This window comes from Lathyrus oleraceus, chromosome 7, assembly GCF_024323335.1.
Source record: "Lathyrus oleraceus cultivar Zhongwan6 chromosome 7, CAAS_Psat_ZW6_1.0, whole genome shotgun sequence".
In the NCBI taxonomy this organism is placed as follows: Eukaryota; Viridiplantae; Streptophyta; class Magnoliopsida; order Fabales; family Fabaceae; genus Lathyrus; species Lathyrus oleraceus.
In genome coordinates, this window is record NC_066585.1 from 224960106 (window position 1) to 224979797 (window position 19692).

At 34.3% G+C, this 19692-nt stretch overlaps 1 protein-coding gene across 1 annotated transcript; it reads left to right on the forward strand.

The window, feature by feature from the left end:
- Positions 1–10243: 10243 nt before the first annotated feature.
- On the forward strand, positions 10244–13165 carry LOC127103565 (phytanoyl-CoA dioxygenase). The gene is made up of 9 exons (XM_051040816.1): positions 10244–10545; positions 10625–10749; positions 10838–10898; positions 10987–11055; positions 11914–12032; positions 12168–12315; positions 12432–12576; positions 12698–12784; positions 12863–13165. Exons 1-9 carry the CDS (start codon positions 10500–10502, stop codon positions 12903–12905), a joined length of 843 nt encoding a protein of 280 aa, XP_050896773.1. The 5' UTR covers positions 10244–10499; the 3' UTR covers positions 12906–13165.
- Positions 13166–19692: the final 6527 nt, after the last annotated feature.

Consider the following 19692-nt stretch of genomic DNA (forward strand, 5'->3'; position numbering starts at 1 on the left):
TTCTGAAAACGCGCTCTTCGCCTTGCGAAGGATCTGCTTGCCTAGCGAGCATGACAATTCCTTTCACTAAGTGAACCATTCTGCTCGCCTAGCGAGCATGACAACTCAGGAACAGATCCTTGCTCCTTTAGGATTAGCATTCAGAATGGTGAATAGACCTCATTGGAACATGTTGGAAGTAACCCACGTCATTCCCTTGTATTGACTGATCACCCGAATAGAATCCACAAAGGGTCTTGGATGATACTCAAGCTTCAAACAAGAGATGTTAGTGACACATTTTTGTGCTTTTGGTTAGTAAACAAAAACAATGATATATAATTCAAGCATGCTTGGTGATCTTAAACCAATCACAAGGAGTCCCACCCAAAGGCAAAGGGAACCAAGATGCTTATGATCCTTGAGGCTATGCAAATGCAATGTTATGATGCCATGGGGGATCTTAGGGCCAAAATTGGGGTCTTACAAATAGGTTTCCATTTTCCTCTATCATTTTTAAGTTTCTTATTTTCTCATGTTCAAACATAAAACATGACTATAAGTTTCTAAAAGTGTTTTTTATTGCTTGCTTTCCTCTATTGAGACCCTATAATACTCACAAACTGGATTTAGGTCTCTAGAGTATCTCTTTCTACGTTATCAGATGGACTAAACTAGCAAGTGTACTAGTTTCGTCGAAGTAATAAATAAATTTTCTTCACATGAATTGCAAATTAAAATAAAGAAATAAAAGTGCGGATAAAACTAAATAATATGGAAGCTTTCAATAGCGATTTGGTGTGAAATAAGAACCAGGAAATTAACGGAGTAAAATAGAATGAGGAAAGACAATTATATCTTTTGATCGAATCCCCTAATTATAGCTGTCGGTGAATCATGTATCAGATGAATTACAATTAAGCTATAATCTTACGATAATTAACAAGACCATTGTACCCAATTCGTTGGTGTACAACTCACTAATTTACACAATAACTCTCTAATTCCTTAGGCCAATTAAGAGTTAAACTAGGTGTTACTCAGTTCGTTAATTTAAAAGAAACAACTTATAATTACCAATTCCTAGTTAATTACTAAGTTGAATAATTATCCTAGTTTAGTTCGGTAGACTTACAAGCAATAATTCTACTCATTTGATATTAACTTGCGTGCTCGTCAACACACAAATAACATTAAGCACAAAAATAATTAAATAATTATCATAACATAAAAGAATTCAAATAATATCAAACAATCATATGATCCAACATAGTGCAATCAGGTTCATCTCAAAAGACCTAATCTAGAATAACTTAGCTACTCATAGTGACAATAACAATTACCATGAGTTGATAAGAATTCATCATTGAAATCAATGGAAAATGTGTTCTCCAATGGCTCAAATGTTCTCCAAATTCGTGCTTAAAAAGCTCCTGGTGGTCACTTTCTATCTCATACTCAGAACCCTCAAGAAAGTAGTAATAAACCCTATTTATAACAGCTGACGTGTGGCAGAAAGTTGCAGTATCGCGACCTCGTTACCCATCATCGCGCTTGTAATGTGACGTCATCGTGTCCACGATAGGAGAATCGCGAGTGCGAAAAAACATATGGAAAAACTCTTTTATTTTCTTCCTTTTTCTTCAAATTTCCACTAAGTCCCAACTTTCTTCCTCTTGGTTATTCTTGCTCACTTCTTCATATTTTCTCATGGCTTTTGATCATAATTCCATCGATTTTATCTGAAATTTCTCATAAATATTATGTAATGACTGAGTGTCATCACAATCCCAAACTTACTTTTTTGCTTGTCCTCAAGTAACTTGTCTGCACATTGAATATTTCATCATAATCAAAATGCTTACCCTTACCAGTGAATGTCACCTTTCTTCTTTTGATCAACATCTCGGCTCCTTACTTCAATCCAATTAACTCGGAAAAGATTTTCCAAACACATAAATACTCATCTTGTCTCTCTTCTCACATTTATTCACTCAATTTGACAACATAATCACATAATCAATGTACAAAAGCATTTAAAAATGAGTTTGTAAAATTTATTTCAAAGTCAATCAAAATCATATTTAAACACACACTTTTGAGGTCTTTTCAAGGTTGTAATGTAGCTTGTGTCGGGGTAGTATAATTTGAGATAACAGGCTTAAACCATTGGAGTTAGGTACCTAGTTTTCCTTATGTTACCTGATTCCTTTCATATAACTCTTTTCAATCGGTACTAGAGAATTCACTTTTTTGGTCATATTCATCATCCTTTTCTTTTTTCACAATTTTTTTTGAAGAAATCATTTTTAACTTCTTAATTTTCTTTTTCTTTTTCTTTCTTTTGACCAATTTCTCTAGAACCCCATCCCCAAACTTAAATGTTGTTAACTTTGAAAAAAAACAAACTCATTCTTTTGCATCGGACAAGGAAAATAAAATTTTCTAACTAACTCCAAAAGGGTGAAAAGATTTAATCTTTCAACTCAATTGGCTATATAATGCTATTGATGGATTCTCGGAAAGTGTACCAATAATATCGTGGTAATAAAATAAGGTCGAATCCATAAGAACTGCTATTTAATAAGACAATATTGTATAATGCGTATAAAATAGTAAATGGGGGGTGGAGGGGGTTCAGGTTTCAAATGGCAAAAGGAAATAAAGTGTTCTGAGAGAAATGGGAAAGCCGTCAGGTTGTGTATAGAATCCCCTATTTCTCTATTGTTGATGTTCGATGCATTACATGAATGATATCGTCACTATAATCCCGCGGTGAATTAACAAAACCGTTATACTCAATCCCTTGGTGTATAACTCACTAATATATACCTGGAGTTTTCTATCCCTAGTCCACCAGCGTAAGCAAGATTAGAAAATACAATAGAACGTTAATTTATAAGCGAGTACTCGAAGTTTCCTATCCCTAGTCCAACAACGTAAGCACAACAATTGCCCCTAGATCAAATACTTAGAAAATACAATAGAACGTTAACTTATAAGCGAGTACTCGAAGTTTCCTATCCCTAGTCCAACAACGTAAGCACAACAATTTCCCCTAGATCAAATACTTAGACTAATGGTCAGTATTCCTTATATGCCCAAAATCAGATTAAAAGAGTATCTCACATAAAAAAATTATAAACAAGGTGCAATTAAATAGAATTATAGATCAAATTATTCATGCAATATCAAATCAAACATATATCCCAACAATATAAAAATAGGTTCATCAAACACAACCTAACATAGAGAGAATTAGCTAGTTATAATGCAACTTACAATACCATAAACAAATAAGAAGGTTGCAAAAGAAATCCCTTGAAGAATTGGCCTTCAATGGCTTCAAATGCTCTCCAAAGTTACTTTTGGTGCTACAAACCCTTGCCAAAACGTGTCAAATTTAGAACCCTTGAAAAAAAAAATACCAACTTCCTTTTTTAAAGTCTTTAGAATGGATTCAAACGCGTTAGGAAACCCCGAAAAAGGGTCATCGCGCGCGTGATAACCTACATCGCGCGATGCAACCTTTACTTTTCTGTCGCCCGCGATGCTACGCGTGATTATTCCAGTGGTTGCACACTTTTGCTCTATTTTCACTAAGTCCTTATTTCTCCACACTTAGTCATTTTCCCCCATTTCTTTGACACTTCTTCTTCATTTTTGCTCCTTCTTAACTTATTTTGATCAGTTTCTTCGATAAAAAATATGCAATGACAGAGTGTCATCACAATCCCAAACTTGAATCATTGATTGTCCTTAAGTAATTTGTCTGCATTGCTAATTCCAAATAGAAAACAAGTTGCACAATAACGAATGAATATCACCAATTGTGTTACCTGATCATCATTCTAGTTCCTGACTTCAATCGAGCAAATTTGGAAAATTTCTTCCAACACACCAAGTATTGAACATGTTTCTCAGCTCACTAATTTTTCACTCGAATTGACAAGGTAGTCACACAGTCAATCTTTAAAAATATTTTACCATAAGTTTGTAAAATTTCTAATAAAATCAATCAAAGTCATTTAAACACACACTTTTGGAGGACTTTCAAGGTTGTAATGGGGCTTATGTCAGGGTAGGATAATTTGTGATAGTATGCTTAAACCTTTGGAGTTAGATGCCGAGTTTTCCTTATATTGTCATATTCCTTTTCATATCAACTCTTGCTTAATTACTTTGGTACTAGAGATTAACATTTGATGATACTAACCATTGTTTTTCTCATTTTTTTTGAAGAGGTTGCTTTGACTACTTGATTTTTCTTATTTTTATTTTTGAACTTTTGACCAAAATCTCTAGTGCACAAACCCCAAACTTAAACTTTGTTCGCTTCTAAGAGAAACCCCGAACTTATCCTTTTGCATATGACTAAGGAATTAGATTTTCCACCTAACTCCAAAGAGAGGGTGGAAAGATTTAATCTTTCAAGTCAATTGACTAATTATCGTGGCTATGTTACTGAAAGAAAGAGATTATACTCAAAGTGGTTAGTAAAAGATATAAATATGATATATAAGTTACTTTGAAAAGGCTCAGAGTTTTACCACAAACAAGTGCCTTAGTGTGTATTTATCAAATCAATATATTAAATCATAAATAATGCAAATTCTAGAAAATAGCAATCGTACGAATACTCTCATAAGAAGGAAAAGTAAACAATGGAATATTTGGATCAAACCTTACTAGTTGGGATATCTAGATATTAAGTACAAGGTAGCTGGTTGTTCCTTTCTTCCATAACTCTCAATCCGCAAGAAACTTTCCTGATGATTATCTTTGTTTTTTATGATGCTTATGGTTCACCTATTCACTGCTAGCATTACAACTTTGTAAATCTGAAAGAAACAACAACAATAAACTTGTTTATTAAAGACAAACATAAATTTATTGGTACAAATATGAACTAAGTATTGTAGCTAATACTATAGATTGACTTGTTGGACGTAAAAGGGAATCACATAAATTAATACAAATTTAGAAAACTCCAAATTAACATGTCATTGGTGTAACACCCTTCTAAAATACCCCAAATATTTAATTAAAATAGCAATATATCAATCAGAGTAATTATGCAATTAAGGGTGTCACACAATCAATTCACACCATTCACCATAATAACTGTCATGCTCTTTTATTAATTCAAAACATAAAGTATTTGCACAATACGCAGCGGATAGAAATCAAATCAATCATGCAAAACATGTAACACATTACATGTAAAATTATTCAACAAGGTAAAACATCCCGTCCCGATGTTACATCTATCAGAGCATGACCCACTAAGGAGACTACACTAGAATCCAAGCACTAGCTTCTACTCAATCACTGCTCGTTACCTGAAAAATAGTTGTAAGGGTGAGTTCCTCAATCGATATAAAAAGCATTATAAAATATCATGTAATGCTAAGTAAATAACGCATTAATCACCCTAATCATACCACACATTCAGTAACGGCACATCAACTCAAATATCATACTCAATACCAACACAATTCATACTCATACTCAATGCCAACACAAACACACGTATAATATTGGAATACATTCATTCATATTATACGCCATACATACATTATGCAATGAGACTCCATGCATGCGGTACCGACTATTCGTGAACATATAGTTCAACCTCACCGATCAAATCTAGATACGGCTACCAAGCCCACTAGTCCCACTCATTTGAGACCTAGTGACTCACTCACTAATTCCTCACCATGGGAATTAGCTACCACCCCAAGGGCTATGCTATGCACGCTAATCACCTAGCATGCAAACATCAACAACAATCCACAATGATTTACTCACTAATTCCTCACCATGGGGATTAGCTACCACCATAAAGGCCACAATATGCATGCTAATTCACCTAGCAATGCAACATCATCAACAACAATCCACAATGGACATATGCTCACACTCTAAGCCATAAAACAGTCCATCCACAATTACATACATAATATATACATTCACAACATTATGCATATTTTCACACATCATCAGCATATTTATCACATAATCATATCATGTCATGCCAAATAATTCAATCACAGTATTAGCACACTCTACTAATACCTATCCTACTCAAAACAACGGGAACTAATCCCTACTATATCACACACCGATATAGGCCAATCACCAATTATGTTCACAACATTAAAATATCAATTTTTCCAATTTCCAACAGTGTTAACCGGTTAACGCCCTGGGTTAACCGGTTAACGCAGGACAGAACACGCTTCCTGGCCAATTTTAACAGTGTTAACCGGTTAACGCTCTGGGTTAACCGGTTAACGCAGACAGAACAGCAATATTTTCACAACTCACAACAGTGTTAACCGGTTAACGCCCTGGGTTAACCGGTTAACGCAGACAAAACAACATTTTTTCACAATTCATAACAGTGTTAACCGGTTAACACCCTGGGTTAACCGGTTAACACAAGACAGAAAGTTGTTCCTGCGCTAACACGAAGCAGAATGCAGAATTCTCCGCATTTTCCGCCGTTGGAGGACTTCCGGACCTCCGATTCCGATTCCGTAAAAAGCTATACGTTCGGAAAATCACTACCCATCCAATTACATATTCAATTACGACTTTAGCACAGTTTATTCATCACAATTTTTCAGCACTCATCATCCCAATTAGGGTCAATTCAACGGTTCATCACTACCCATTACATGTTAACCCATAATACCCATTAAACGACGATAAACCCCCCTTACCTGAGTTAATCCGACAATCTTTAAGCTTCAAGCTCTTCTCTTCTCCAACCTTCTTCCTCTTGCTCTGCCTCTTTGCCCTTTTCCTCTTTTCAGCCGCTTCTCTGCTTTCACGTGAAAACTCTTTTTACCAAAATGGAACTCTTTTTCCTTATTTCCAACTTATATATTTTCCAATAATTATTATTCCAATAATAATAATAATAATAATCCAATAATTCCAATAATTCCAATTATTTAATTAAATTAATAAATATAATATTAACTTAAATTAAATAATTATCTTATTTTTATCGGGGTGTTACAATTGGAGCGGAAACAGTCTTGCACGTCTTGCATGGTATTGTTGAAGTCAAACCTTCTATTTGTTCCACTCTGCACTCGTCTGATTGATGTTGATGCTCGAGAGGAGCGAGTTCGCTATAGACCCATTCCCTGAAACAACAACAACATCACTAGAAAGTGCAAATAGATTAGAAAAAAAGGATTATTGAGAGTTTTTAGTCTCTCTTTCTTCTTTCAATCCCTTTCTCAAGTCTTTCTCCTACTGCTCCTAAATGTGACATGCTACAAAACAAAAATAATTAATTGAAATAAACTGAAATTTAAAATTTGCAAATGAAATAAAAACTTATCTGATGGGTTGCCTCCCATTAAGCGCTTCTTTAAGCTCCTAAGCTTGACCTTTCGATTTTTGTGTTAGGGTGGCATATATGACACGAAAAACACATAATCCTTCTTCTTCCTTTTGTTTGGTAGGAATTCCATTACTTTCAAGAATTAAAGGTTTTTCTTCCATATTCTATTTAGCTTGATAGTATCGAACAAGACATAAATCTCATCCAACACTTAATCTATTTCTCCTCTTTTATCAACCTTGTTGCTAGATGTATGACTATTCTTTTATTGAAGATCTTGTAGTTGGACATCTACGTCTAAACAAATTGTTGCATTTGGAGCCTCATCCAAAACCATATAATCTTCATATTGCATTCTTGTTCTTTTCCCGCTTATAATTTTCACCTATGCTTCTTCTATTTTTGCTTCTATTTCTTTATCAGATGATGTGCACTTTTCCTCTTCTTTCTCTTTTTCAATTCCTCCTTCATCGATGACCTCACATTCCTATTTGAATTCTCTTTCAATTTCCTTATCTATGGGACTATCTAAATTTTTCCCATCGAACTCCCTACTAGAGCTCATTTTTAATACTAATTGGCTATGCTCCAAGAGATTCAATGCCTACGAAATTCAAGAGTTGGGTATTGATCGACAAATCTTAAGGGTAAATGGGAAATATTTGAAAAAAATATAAATCTATGCTCCAAGAGATTCAAATCAAAATATAATGAAATTGATCATTAATTATAAAAGCCAAGATGGCCAATCAACATTACAATTGTTTCAACAAAGAAATACATCAGGCAGGGAACCTAGACTTAAAATCTTCAAAAAGGGTCTTCTCATGACCAATTCTGTTGTCAAGGAGGCTTTTCTTCTCCCGCAGTTGGCCAATCCTTTCTTTGATTTCAAGGGCTTTCTCACCATGTGTAATCCCTTTGAGAGTCTCCTGGTCAACAACGCCTTGAGCCGAAAGAGGTTCATTCGAATCCAAAGAAGCCTTTTGTTCCTCGACCTTAGTAATCTTCTTGGTAAGTTCATCTTTTTTATACTTATAGTGACAATAAAAATTACCATGAGTTGATGAGAAATTATCATTGAAATCAATGAAAAATATGCTCTTCAATGCTCTCAGAATTTGTGTTCCCAAAGCTCCTGACCATCACTTTCTATCTCAAATTCGGAACCCTAAAAAAATAGCAAGAAAACCCTACTTATTGTAGCTGGGTAGGAGTGAGTGTTAACAACATGCCATGACTATGTTATCATATTTAGCTTTAGTAGGAGTGAATGTTAAAACATGCCATGACTATGTCTATGCTTGACTTAAATACCTAAGAGGAAAAGGATATAATGGAACATGTTTTTCGAAATGCAGTGCTCTATTTGAATGAAGTACCTGCTATCGAGCTAATGTTTATCGTAAAGGCCCTATTTGCTATCGAGACAGTAAGATTTTGTCAAACTTTTGATTTTCTCCCTAAAACTATAGTAATAATATATTTTTGAAAGACTACTTAGATTCATTTTTTTTACAGTTTTCAATGAGTTTAAATATGCCAACAAAAACTATTGTATTCACTGCTGTTAAGAAGTGGGATGGTGATAGTCACTGTTATGAAAATGTTGGAGTGCAAGAAAGACATATGAAAATGTCAAGAACTATTTGAATTAGTAGAAGAATATTTTGAAAACTGTTACAAACATTGGATTTCTGCACTGCATTGGAAAGATGTTTAAAAAGAGATGGGAATAACCAATTGCTTAATCATGTAACAATTTTACTATTCATGAAAGAATTTGAATCAGTAGATAAATGTCATGCAAGAACATTATAAGAATTGGAGATTTTTAAATCTTATGGTCAATCTAGTTATAGACAACAAATACTAATGTTTGAGAAACTTCAAGTTAAAAAGAACAAACTTGATAAGAAACTGGAATTCATTCATTCATTGAGGAAAGTTTTAAGTATGATATTTGTGGCTGCATTTGGAATTGTTTTGACATGTTCTGTTGTGGTGATATTTGTGGCTCAAATGACATATATGTCTTCAGACTCAAACAAAAACAGAAGAAGGTGCATCAAAGGTTTGAAGGAAATGTCATAGGTGATGCTCTTGTGGTGAACAACTATGCATAATAAAGTCTCACATTATTTGAGTTGCATTTTTTTATTGAAAGGAGGGTCGAAGTCCAAAAGAGAAAAACAAACTGCACCGAAATTAACTGGGGAAACATTCTCAAGAAATCACTTCCCCGCAAGTGATTTATAAATGATGGGCCAACATCAAAATTACACATGACTTAATCCCCTCTTCGCAAGAGCATCTGCGCATAAATTGTCTTCACTATAGATTATGCCTCACTTTGATTTTCACACCTTATTGCATATAAGATTTGATTTTTGTGATCAAATTTTTTCCCATACTATTACTAGAATCTCTTGCGTTAATATCTTTAACCACCTGAAGAGAATCCACATTAACTTCAATAGATTTGAAATCCAATCTGGTCGCAAACCACAATCTTTCAAGAACTCTCCACACTTCTACTTCGTGTGCGGGTTGGAGAAACAATCAAAACAAATGGGTCTCTGGTCCAAGATAATTTCTTTTAAATAAATATAGAAAAAGTTAATTAAAATTATTAATTTATTTAAAAAATATATTAAATAATAAATTATTATAATCATCATTACCACATCATTAAAATTAATTTTTTATATCAGAATCATCAATAACAAGTATGCAAATTTAGAGCGACCAACTAAATACTTGATTTAAAGTTCAGAGACCAAAACATTTATTTTTAAAATGGAGGATTAAAAATTAAAAAAAATCAAATTATTTAAATCTATAAATTATTCTATCAACTTATACTATAAATTCAAAAATATGTCTTAACAAACCGAGTCTAAATATAGGTGTAATATTATTTTACAATGAGGATATAATACCTCTAATCTTTAAATAAATGATTGAAATAATGAATTATTAGAAGAAGTTAATGATGAAATTGAAGTGTTGGATTAAATAAATAAGTTTGAAAGATATATGGAAATTTGACCTCACAAGGCTAAGTGATATGTATCATTTCAAAAGAAGAAGAAAGAAAATATTGGATTGAAATTGAACATTTGACATTGTGAGGCAAAACACAAGAGAAAAGAAGATGGGTATACTCAGTCCGGATCAACTCAAATCCTTCAACTCTCAAGGTAACCAATCCTTTCACTTCAATTACCCCAATTCAATTCCACTCCTTAATCCTTAATCCTCAATCACTCATTTTCACAGGTTTTCTTGTGATTGAATCCTTTGCTACTGATGATGAGATTCAAACCATGACAAAGAGAATGGAACAGTTGGTTGATGAATTCGACCCTTCCTCCACCGCCTCTATTTTCTCCACCAAAAACCAGGTTACTTACTTACTTTTCATTTTTATGTTTAAACTTTAAACTTTAGTTTTTTCTATCTGTTCTTATTTTTTTTATTGATCTTTTCCAGCAAAAGTTGACAGATGATTATTTTTTCGAGAGTGCTGAAAGAGTTTCGTTCTTCTTCGAGGGTATTGAAGAAAAAAATCATTTTTTTTTTTTTGGTTTTGATGTAATTAGGTTTTTTTTTTTGTGGTTTTATTTATCTGTTTTATGTAGAGAAAGCATTTGGGGATGATGGTAACTTAAAGCAGCCAAAGCAAGTTTCTCTCAATAAAGTTGGCCATGGTAAGATTAACCTTCCATATTTTGATACCTTTCTGCTCTCTTTTGAACTAGAAATTGGACTACTCACTCTTAATAATGTAATTGATTTAGTTTATTTATGTATTATAGGAAAACAGTAGTTGTTAATCTTTTAGGGGGAGAGAGAGAGTTTGTTAGCGATAGTGATCGAATCCTAGACCTTATTCTTAATACTCCTTCGATGTCTCAATGAGAGTAGTCAATAGCGATGCTATTCAGCTATAGCGGAGTAGAGTGGAGACCGACTGCTACGGTAAGAGCCTTAGTGGTGTAGAACACTATAACGGCCGCCTTAGGGTAAATAGTGGGATAGCGGAGCAGAGCGGTTCCGGGCTCGGAGCGGTAATTTTGGGGTTTTCAATCAAATTTGAGTTGAGACTCAACCTTAACCTTCCTTCATATGCACTTCAAGAGTCATGTGTGCTTTGATTTATGAATGTTTTATGAGTTGAGTTATTTGTTTAATTTTACAATGAATATATGTTTATAGTTATTATGTGTAATAAGTCCAAAAAATGATCAAATAGAGCGGTCATCCCGCTATAAGCTATCCCTCTATCCCACTTTTGGGGTTGGCCGCTCCGCGCTGCTATCCAGGAATGACTACTCTGATCTCAATTGATACCACGAGGTTACACCTTTGGAGTCACGTTGAATTAGTCTTGTTTAGGAAAATGTGTGCATGATAGTGAGGACACTACTTTTCTTAGTTTGTTTTAGTGTTTGTTTGGGCAAGATGTGGGGATAGAATTGTTAGGTGGAAATTGATTTAGTTTGCTTTGAATCTAGCTTTTCATTTTCATGGACTCGGGTTGTGTTGTGATTTTTATTCTTTTGCAGCACTTCATGAGATTGAGCCTGCATTCAAGAAATTTTCTTCTTCTGAGAAGACTTCAAGTTTGATGCGCTCTTTAGGCTACAAGAGACCGGTAATCATGCAGTCTATGTATATATTTAAGGTACATTTTCTGGGTCTTTTGTGTGTTCAGTTGCTGTCTTACTGATTATATGGTTGCAATAACTAAAGGGGCTTAGTATATATGCATTTGATGCTTAATCATTATCATTATCGGATACAAATTTTTTATCGGCAGCAACCTGGAATCGGGGGTGAAGTAGTGCCACATCAAGATAACTCGTTTATTTATACTGAACCACAAACGTGCACAGGGCTGTGGCTGGCTTTAGAAGACGCCACCTTATCAAACGGTTGCCTTTGGGCAATTCCTGGATCTCACAAAAGTAGCGTTTTTTTTCTCCTCTTTCTGGTTTATTTCTTACCCGGATCATTTATCCTTTGCCTCGGTTGATCAGATCTAATCATTATTCCTTTCTATTTTATTCTATGGTTGCTGCAGACGGGCTCGTTAGAAAATTCTATAGAGATGAAGACGGTGTTAAATTCGACCGACCATCACCATCTTATGATAAAAAAGATTTTGTTCCTATTGAAGTAAAAGCTGGATCTTTGGTTGTCATCCATGGCAATCTTATCCACCAAAGGTTGGTTAAACCAATTCTCCCTAGGCAATGTATTTCTTTTCATGAATTAGACGGAAAGTTTTTTCTTTGAAGGCGAGTTACTGATAATCCATCCTTATCTTATTTTCTGTGTGGATGAAAGCTTTGAAAACCAGTCCCCGAAATCAAGACATGCATATAGCTTGCACGTGGTAGATACGGATGGCTGCAAATGGGCATCCGAAAACTGGTGAGTTTGGATCACAGTACACTAACTCATTTTGGGTGGCATTTTCTAACACTTTTTTTCTGTCAATTTATATTTTAGGATCAGACGGAAAGTGGAGCCAGAACCACTCTATGTAAACTAACCATCTTTGCAAATTAAGAAAAACTTCTGCTTCAGTCTAATATGTTCACTTGGCAAGTTTGTACTAAGACTAAGTATTTTTCATTTGTTGTTAAAGCATTGTAATAACGTCAACCCCGCGTGTTGCCATCGAATGAATACAATCGATTCTTTGGCTTGGTGTTATGAATAAGGAGGAGACTTAGGTTCACAGCATAGTATCTGGTGTATGAGTACAATTAATCTGATTCATGATAAAAAAATATCGACTACTCTGCTCTAGATATAGAGTTTTTTGAAACATTAGATGACTAAAATTGTTGTTGAATGTTGGTCACCAATATGGTTGAATGATGAATGAGAAAAATAAGAATGGGGCCAATGGTTGGTTCCCTTATGGTCTGCACTGCAGGGTTTCAGGTTGGAAATTTGGGAGACAGGCTCATGGTTCTAGCATATTCTTATTTTCTTAACATTGTCTGTTTCCATGTTATTGATGTTGAATAAGAGAATACGAGTGAATTTTAAGTTGATTTATGATATTGTTGGACTTTGGTAAGTTGATACCTGAAATTGAAAATCTGTCAAGAATGTCTTTGAAATTCTAAATTGTTTGTCATCCAGTCCAAACATATTTTTTCTTAGCAAATATTTTAATTACTCTCTAAAGTTGAATACTCAAAATCAGATTAGTTGTTACTCCCTTTGATCCTAAATACAAACATAAACATGCACAATATATTTTAGTTTTCACAAAAATATAACATTATCAATTGTTCGGTTTGGAACTAAAAATGAAATATGAGATAGGGAAGTTGTGGTGGATATATACTTTTGATACGGTGGATAGGAGGTTGACCTGTAAGGTTATCATTTCAACGTTCAAGTTATGAGAGAAATTAGAAGTAATGTGTGAGTGAAAATGAATTTGAATACTTGAAATGACAAGCGGTTGAAATTGCTAGCGTATTGTTTTATAGGCGAAACAACCCATGTGTGATGTGATGTGTTGAGCGAACACCCGTCAGATGATATTTGAAGTGCTGGAAGAATTGTATGCTTCTGATTAAGGCGAAGGTCTACATGCTCTTGCGTGTCTTTTAACTCGAGGTTCACTCTTGGGCCTCTCAAACCCTTATTATATTTGTGTGAAATGAGGGCTTGCAAGGTATATATTTAGATTGACTATTTAATCATAAGTAACTGAAAGGTCTTGATCGAACATCATCATCATTCGGAACATGTGTATTAAATGTCTCTTTCTTGATTTATGACGTTTTACAGGGAGGTTAGGACGTGTGTCCTTATGTCTGATGGTAATGATGTTCCTTATATTCTAGGATACTTGAGTGCTCTGAACAGTCCTGGACGAGATCTTGACCCTTGATAGTGTGGTTCACACTTTCCAATGTGTTAGATCGCATGTTCACTATTGTGGAAATGCATATAAGTTGCTAGACCATTAATTTTTTATTTTTTCGCTGCTTTTGGATTTGAGAAACTTTTATTCTTCTTCTACATTCAAGATTTCTTCCGTTGTCGTCAATTTCTCACATAATCATTGATCCTCGACCAACTTGTGTCCCCTTTTTGTGCGTGAGCTCCCAAACTTGCTTCTTTTAAGGTAATGTGCAAATTCTCCTTTCTTTCAATCTTATTTTCTTTACTAGGGTTTCTGGAAAAGAAGGTCATGACGTTCGATGGAGAAGATTCTTGTTGATTTAGTGCTTTATTTCACACATATTTTAGCAGAAATGAGACTTGGCTCTAAACTTGCTTCGTGTTACCATTCGTTCTCACTTCTTTCACATGATAACAAAATCTCTTATAATGGAGGACATTCAAACTGAAATTTGGAAAGTCACAAGACATAACTCAAACCGCTCAAACCACTACAAAAACCGTCATAAAACCCTTTTTTACTTGTATCGAAAATATACATTTTTTGTTTGTTTGTTAAAAGATTGTAATACATGTTTATGCACTACAAATAGTATTTTTAATTTTTGTTTTGAAAGAACAATTTTATCGATTTCCTTGTATAGAAACAACTTCAATATCTCTTGCTTATAGAGAAACAACTTCAATATCTCTATCTAAAATTAAATCTAAGACTAAAGATGCATCAAAAGAGAGATCGTTTTAGTAAAAAAAATTGTTCCACCAAGCATCTCATCTTAAAAATAAATTTATTATAAAAACAAACAAGAAATTTAATCAAAATGAATCACTCATCGTCTCACATACATAATTAGCTTTATCTCTCTTCATCTTCCACTCACACAATTGTACTCTTTCCTTTCCTTCTAACATCGTTCATCCACCAGCAATATGTTTTCTTCCGATGTCTTCTCCCTCCATTAATTCCGCTTCTCTCTTTATCAATTATTTTTTAAGAGGTAAACTCTTTACTTGGATTATTTTATTTTATTTTATTTTATAATCTAATGTATTTCTTTTATTTATTGTAATCAAATCACACTGAACATATACATTGTTTCCATTTTTTTGATAATGATGAGTCATTGTCATTCAAAAATAAGGGAAATTTTCTTAAACTAATAAATTTTCTAATGAAACTATTTATAAGAATTATCGTGTTTTTTTTTTTTTTTTTTTTTTTGATAAACACTTGTATTAAAACGCACAAGGGGTGCAACCCAATACAAAGGGAAAAGTTACAATCCAATGACACTTGCAGGATTATCAAACCATAATTCTCTATTAATATCTATACTACCCTTAGACAAAATAAAAATCCAATCCCACCCAACAGATTTAATAATCAATAAAATCTCTACCCCATTCCAAATGGAGTGATTAAAAACCAAATTATTTCTCGCATTCCAAATGCTCCAACAAACCAAAGGCCAAATAAACGCGAAAAAAGACGACTTCATTTTTCCATCCAACGAATTAGACAAAAAAAGCAGCACATCTTCACCGGTAACAATAGTACCCCTATCCGATAAATCCAAAATATCATCAAAAACCACTCCAAACCATGAGAGCACATCCTTCCAAATGGTTTTAACTTTGCAACACTTCAGAAAAAGGTGACCAACAGATTCCTCTTCTAACTCACATAAGGGACAATAAGAACCCTCCACACCTGAAATCACACCTCTATGCGAAAGTTCTTTTCTCGTCGGTAAGGCTCCCAAGATCCATCTCCACCCAAACAACTTGACTTTACACGGAATAAAAGCTTTCCATAATCTTTGAAGTTCACAACGTCTAAACTCACTACCAATATGATTACCCGCATTCAATGAGTACAAACGTTTAAAAGCATTCCTAACCGAAAAACCCTCCACATCTCTCCACCAAATTAATTTATCATCCTCCTTCAAACACGGTTTTACATCCTTTAAGATCTCTGTTAACTCCTTCCAATCCTCCAATAATTCACCTACTAATAAGTTAGAATCAACACCCACGTTCCAACGCCAACCCTCATTCTCCCATAAACCACAATTAAACACAAGAGCATTAGGAAAAGAACAAACCTCAAATAACCGAGGAAAAAGAAGTTTAAGAGAAAGAGTTCCCAACCAACAATGCTTCCAAGCAAGAAAAGAATTGCCTCTTCCCAATTTGCAAGAAATTGAGTCACAAAACCAATCTTGACCGCCAAAAGGAGTACCACAAACCAACCGAACATCTCTCCACCATAAAGAGTAAGTAGACAAAACCGGCTTTGACACCACATCACACAGAGATTGCAATCCACTACCATATCTAAAATGAAGTAAATTAAACCAAATCGCATGTTTATCATTAAGAAAACGCCAACCCCATTTACTCATCAACGACAAATTAAACCACTCCACATGCTTAACACCTAAACCTCCTTCCTCCTTTTTCAGACAAATTTTATCCCAACTTACCCAACACATTTTTCTACTACCACCACCATCCCCCCATAAGAAATTCCTTTGAATTTTAATAATATCATCCACAACACACTTAGGAGCCTTAAAGAAAGAAAGTAAAAAGATAGGCAAATTGTTAATCACCGAATTAAGTAAAGTAACCTTACCTCCAAGAGATAGCTGTTTCCCTCGCCAACCACTTAAACGCTTCTTCATCTTAGAAAGCATCATAGACCAAAACAGTCTACGTCTATGGTTACCGCCAATAGGAATACCAAGAAAGGTAAAAGGAATCTTTTCCAACTTACAAGCCAAAAAAGAAGACGCCGATTCCAAGATAAAATCCTCCACATGCACACCATACAACTTACTTTTCTTTAAGTTAATACACAAACCCGACACCAATTCAAAACCCCTTAATAAAGTTTTAATACACCATAAATTTTCCTTTGATCCATCACACACTAACACCGTATCATCTGCAAATTGGAGCATCTCAAAATGAATATCCTCCGAAACCACAAAACCTTTGAACGATCCCAACGAAACCGCTTTCCTCATCATACCCGCCATGCCTTCTCCCACCAAAAGAAAAAGAAAAGGAGAAAGAGGATCTCCTTGACGTAATCCTCTAGATGTATTAAATTCCAAAGTAGGGCTACCGTTAACTAAAATTGAAACCGAGCTAGAAAAAACCGTACCTTCCATCCATTTCATCCAAACCTCACCAAAACCCATCTTTCTAAGCATAAATTTAAGGAAGCCCCATGAAACACAATCATAGGCTTTCTCAAAATCAACTTTCAACACAATACATTTCCTACGCCTCCTTTTCGCAATATCTCCTAAATATCAAAAGAGTATTATTAGAGTTTTTGTTGCTAGTGTAACCACTCAAGTTATATTTGATAATTTTGGAGATAATTTAGTTGTTATTTTGATTAATGAATCTCGATATATCTCCGTAAAAGAACAAATGATTGTAATTTTCTGTTATATAAATAAGAAAGGCAAAGTTATAAAATATTTTCTCGGAGTTGTTCATATTTTTAATACTACTAGATTAACATTGAAATCAATACAATGGTCTGAAAAGATTGATATTGAAAGAAAATTGTTCTGCATTCTTTTATTAATTGTTTTATCCATCAACTAGAGTTAATACTTGTGACATTAAAAATAATAATATTCTAAAATACATTATTTTTTATTTAATGTCATCAACTAGAGTTAGTACTTGTGACATTAAAAGACAAACAGATTACAAAAATGAACTGTTGAATATATTTTAGTGAATGATGTGATATGGGCATGGAGTTGGAAAAGACAGAGAGACAGAGAGAGTCTTAGCCTAAGAGTAAGATATCCTTTAGTATTATTAACACATACTAACCTTCTCTCTCTCTCTCAATAGTGGTCTTTGTTGTCTTCTTCCATTGAAACTATTTTGTTTGAGCTTTGCAGACATGCAGTGATGACAAAATCCTGAAACTTATAGTTTTGCATAATAGGAGACAAACCCTTCTTTCTTTCACCCTTCAATTATGAATGCCACTTTTGTACATAAATGAAATTTTCATGCAGTGTTGTAATTGTACGACTCTATTTTGTGGTCACTTCTTCTCTCTTGCTGGGTCAACGTCACCCAAGGCCCACAACCGTTTTCTCTTTTCGGTTTTTTTTAACATGCAACAAAACAAAGTATGTGAAATTCAGTGTAGTCAGTCACCATACACAAAATCAAAACAAGAGAAATTTATGGTTGCACGACAACAAATCTTGTATTCAAGACAAATGATTAGATCGGCTACATACTTCGCAGTTCGCACTAATACATTTTTTTGAAGCAACATACGACAAAATGCCTTTTTTTAACCACAAGTTAAATTCTCGGAAACAAGTGGCACAACTTGTGAGAAATGGGTGACAACTTACAAGGAGCCCAATAAGACTAACAACTGAAAATTTAACCTGCCACCCCTAAGATATAACCTGACACCCTACATATTTTATTAATTTTAAAATTATTTATAAATAAAGATGAGTTAAAATGTGCGAATTAAATTTTCGTGAGTTCATTGAAAATTTTGGTAACATTTCAAAATTCAAGTAGTTCATTTTAAAATTGTCCGAATAAAATTATACCAAATTTTTTAAAAAGATCGGTATCTTTGAAATAATATCAATATTTTGAAGAAATACCATGTGATACCGAATATTTCAAATAAACGAAATTGGCAGTAGTTTAGTTTCTACGGTTACAATTTTGCCGACAGTTTTGTACGATTGTGATTGCACCATCCATTTTGTGTGGTCCATAACGAATCCAAAATTGTATAAACAGGGGTCATGTGTTGTTAAGAAAATATCTTACAATGCCTTAATTTTTGTTTAAGGCATAAGTGTATTCCCACTTTGTTGAAATCTCCCGTAGAGTTTCTGCTTCCGGAGGACACTACATGTCTCTCCGTCTTGAGATCCAAGTTGAACGATATGTTGCCCGACACCGAGAACATAAATGTGAGTAAGATCGAAATTTATGCAGACTGGATTGATAATGATGGAAATGTGAAATACGACCTTATTGAGTTGAAAACCGATGAAGACTTGAAGGTTACCCTGAAATCATTACGCATGGTGTTGAATCCCCACTGCACTATCTCTAATGACACATACAAAGTTGATGATGTTACCCTGAAACCATTTTGCAATGTCCCCATCTGAAACAACATGAATTGGTTGTAGATGTCCTGGACATACCCATACTGGCGCAGACACCTCACAGGTAAGTGTCTAGCCACTTAGGACTCCCATCACATATAACCAGAAAATAGAGAAGACTCGTCAAAGACTCTGTGATCTACGAAGGGTGTCAAGATGACATCCTCTATTGTCAGCGCATTAAGCCTCCCCATGTACTTCAAAACACCACAT

Coding starts and splice junctions, on each gene's coding strand:
- LOC127103565 (XM_051040816.1), top strand. CDS start 10,500: ATGGGTATACTCAGTCCGGATCAACTCAAATCCTTCAACTCTCAAG. Junction 10,899..10,986: donor AGTTTCGTTCTTCTTCGAGG/GTATTGAAGAAA, acceptor TGTTTTATGTAG/AGAAAGCATTTGGGGATGAT. Junction 12,785..12,862: donor AAATGGGCATCCGAAAACTG/GTGAGTTTGGAT, acceptor TTTATATTTTAG/GATCAGACGGAAAGTGGAGC.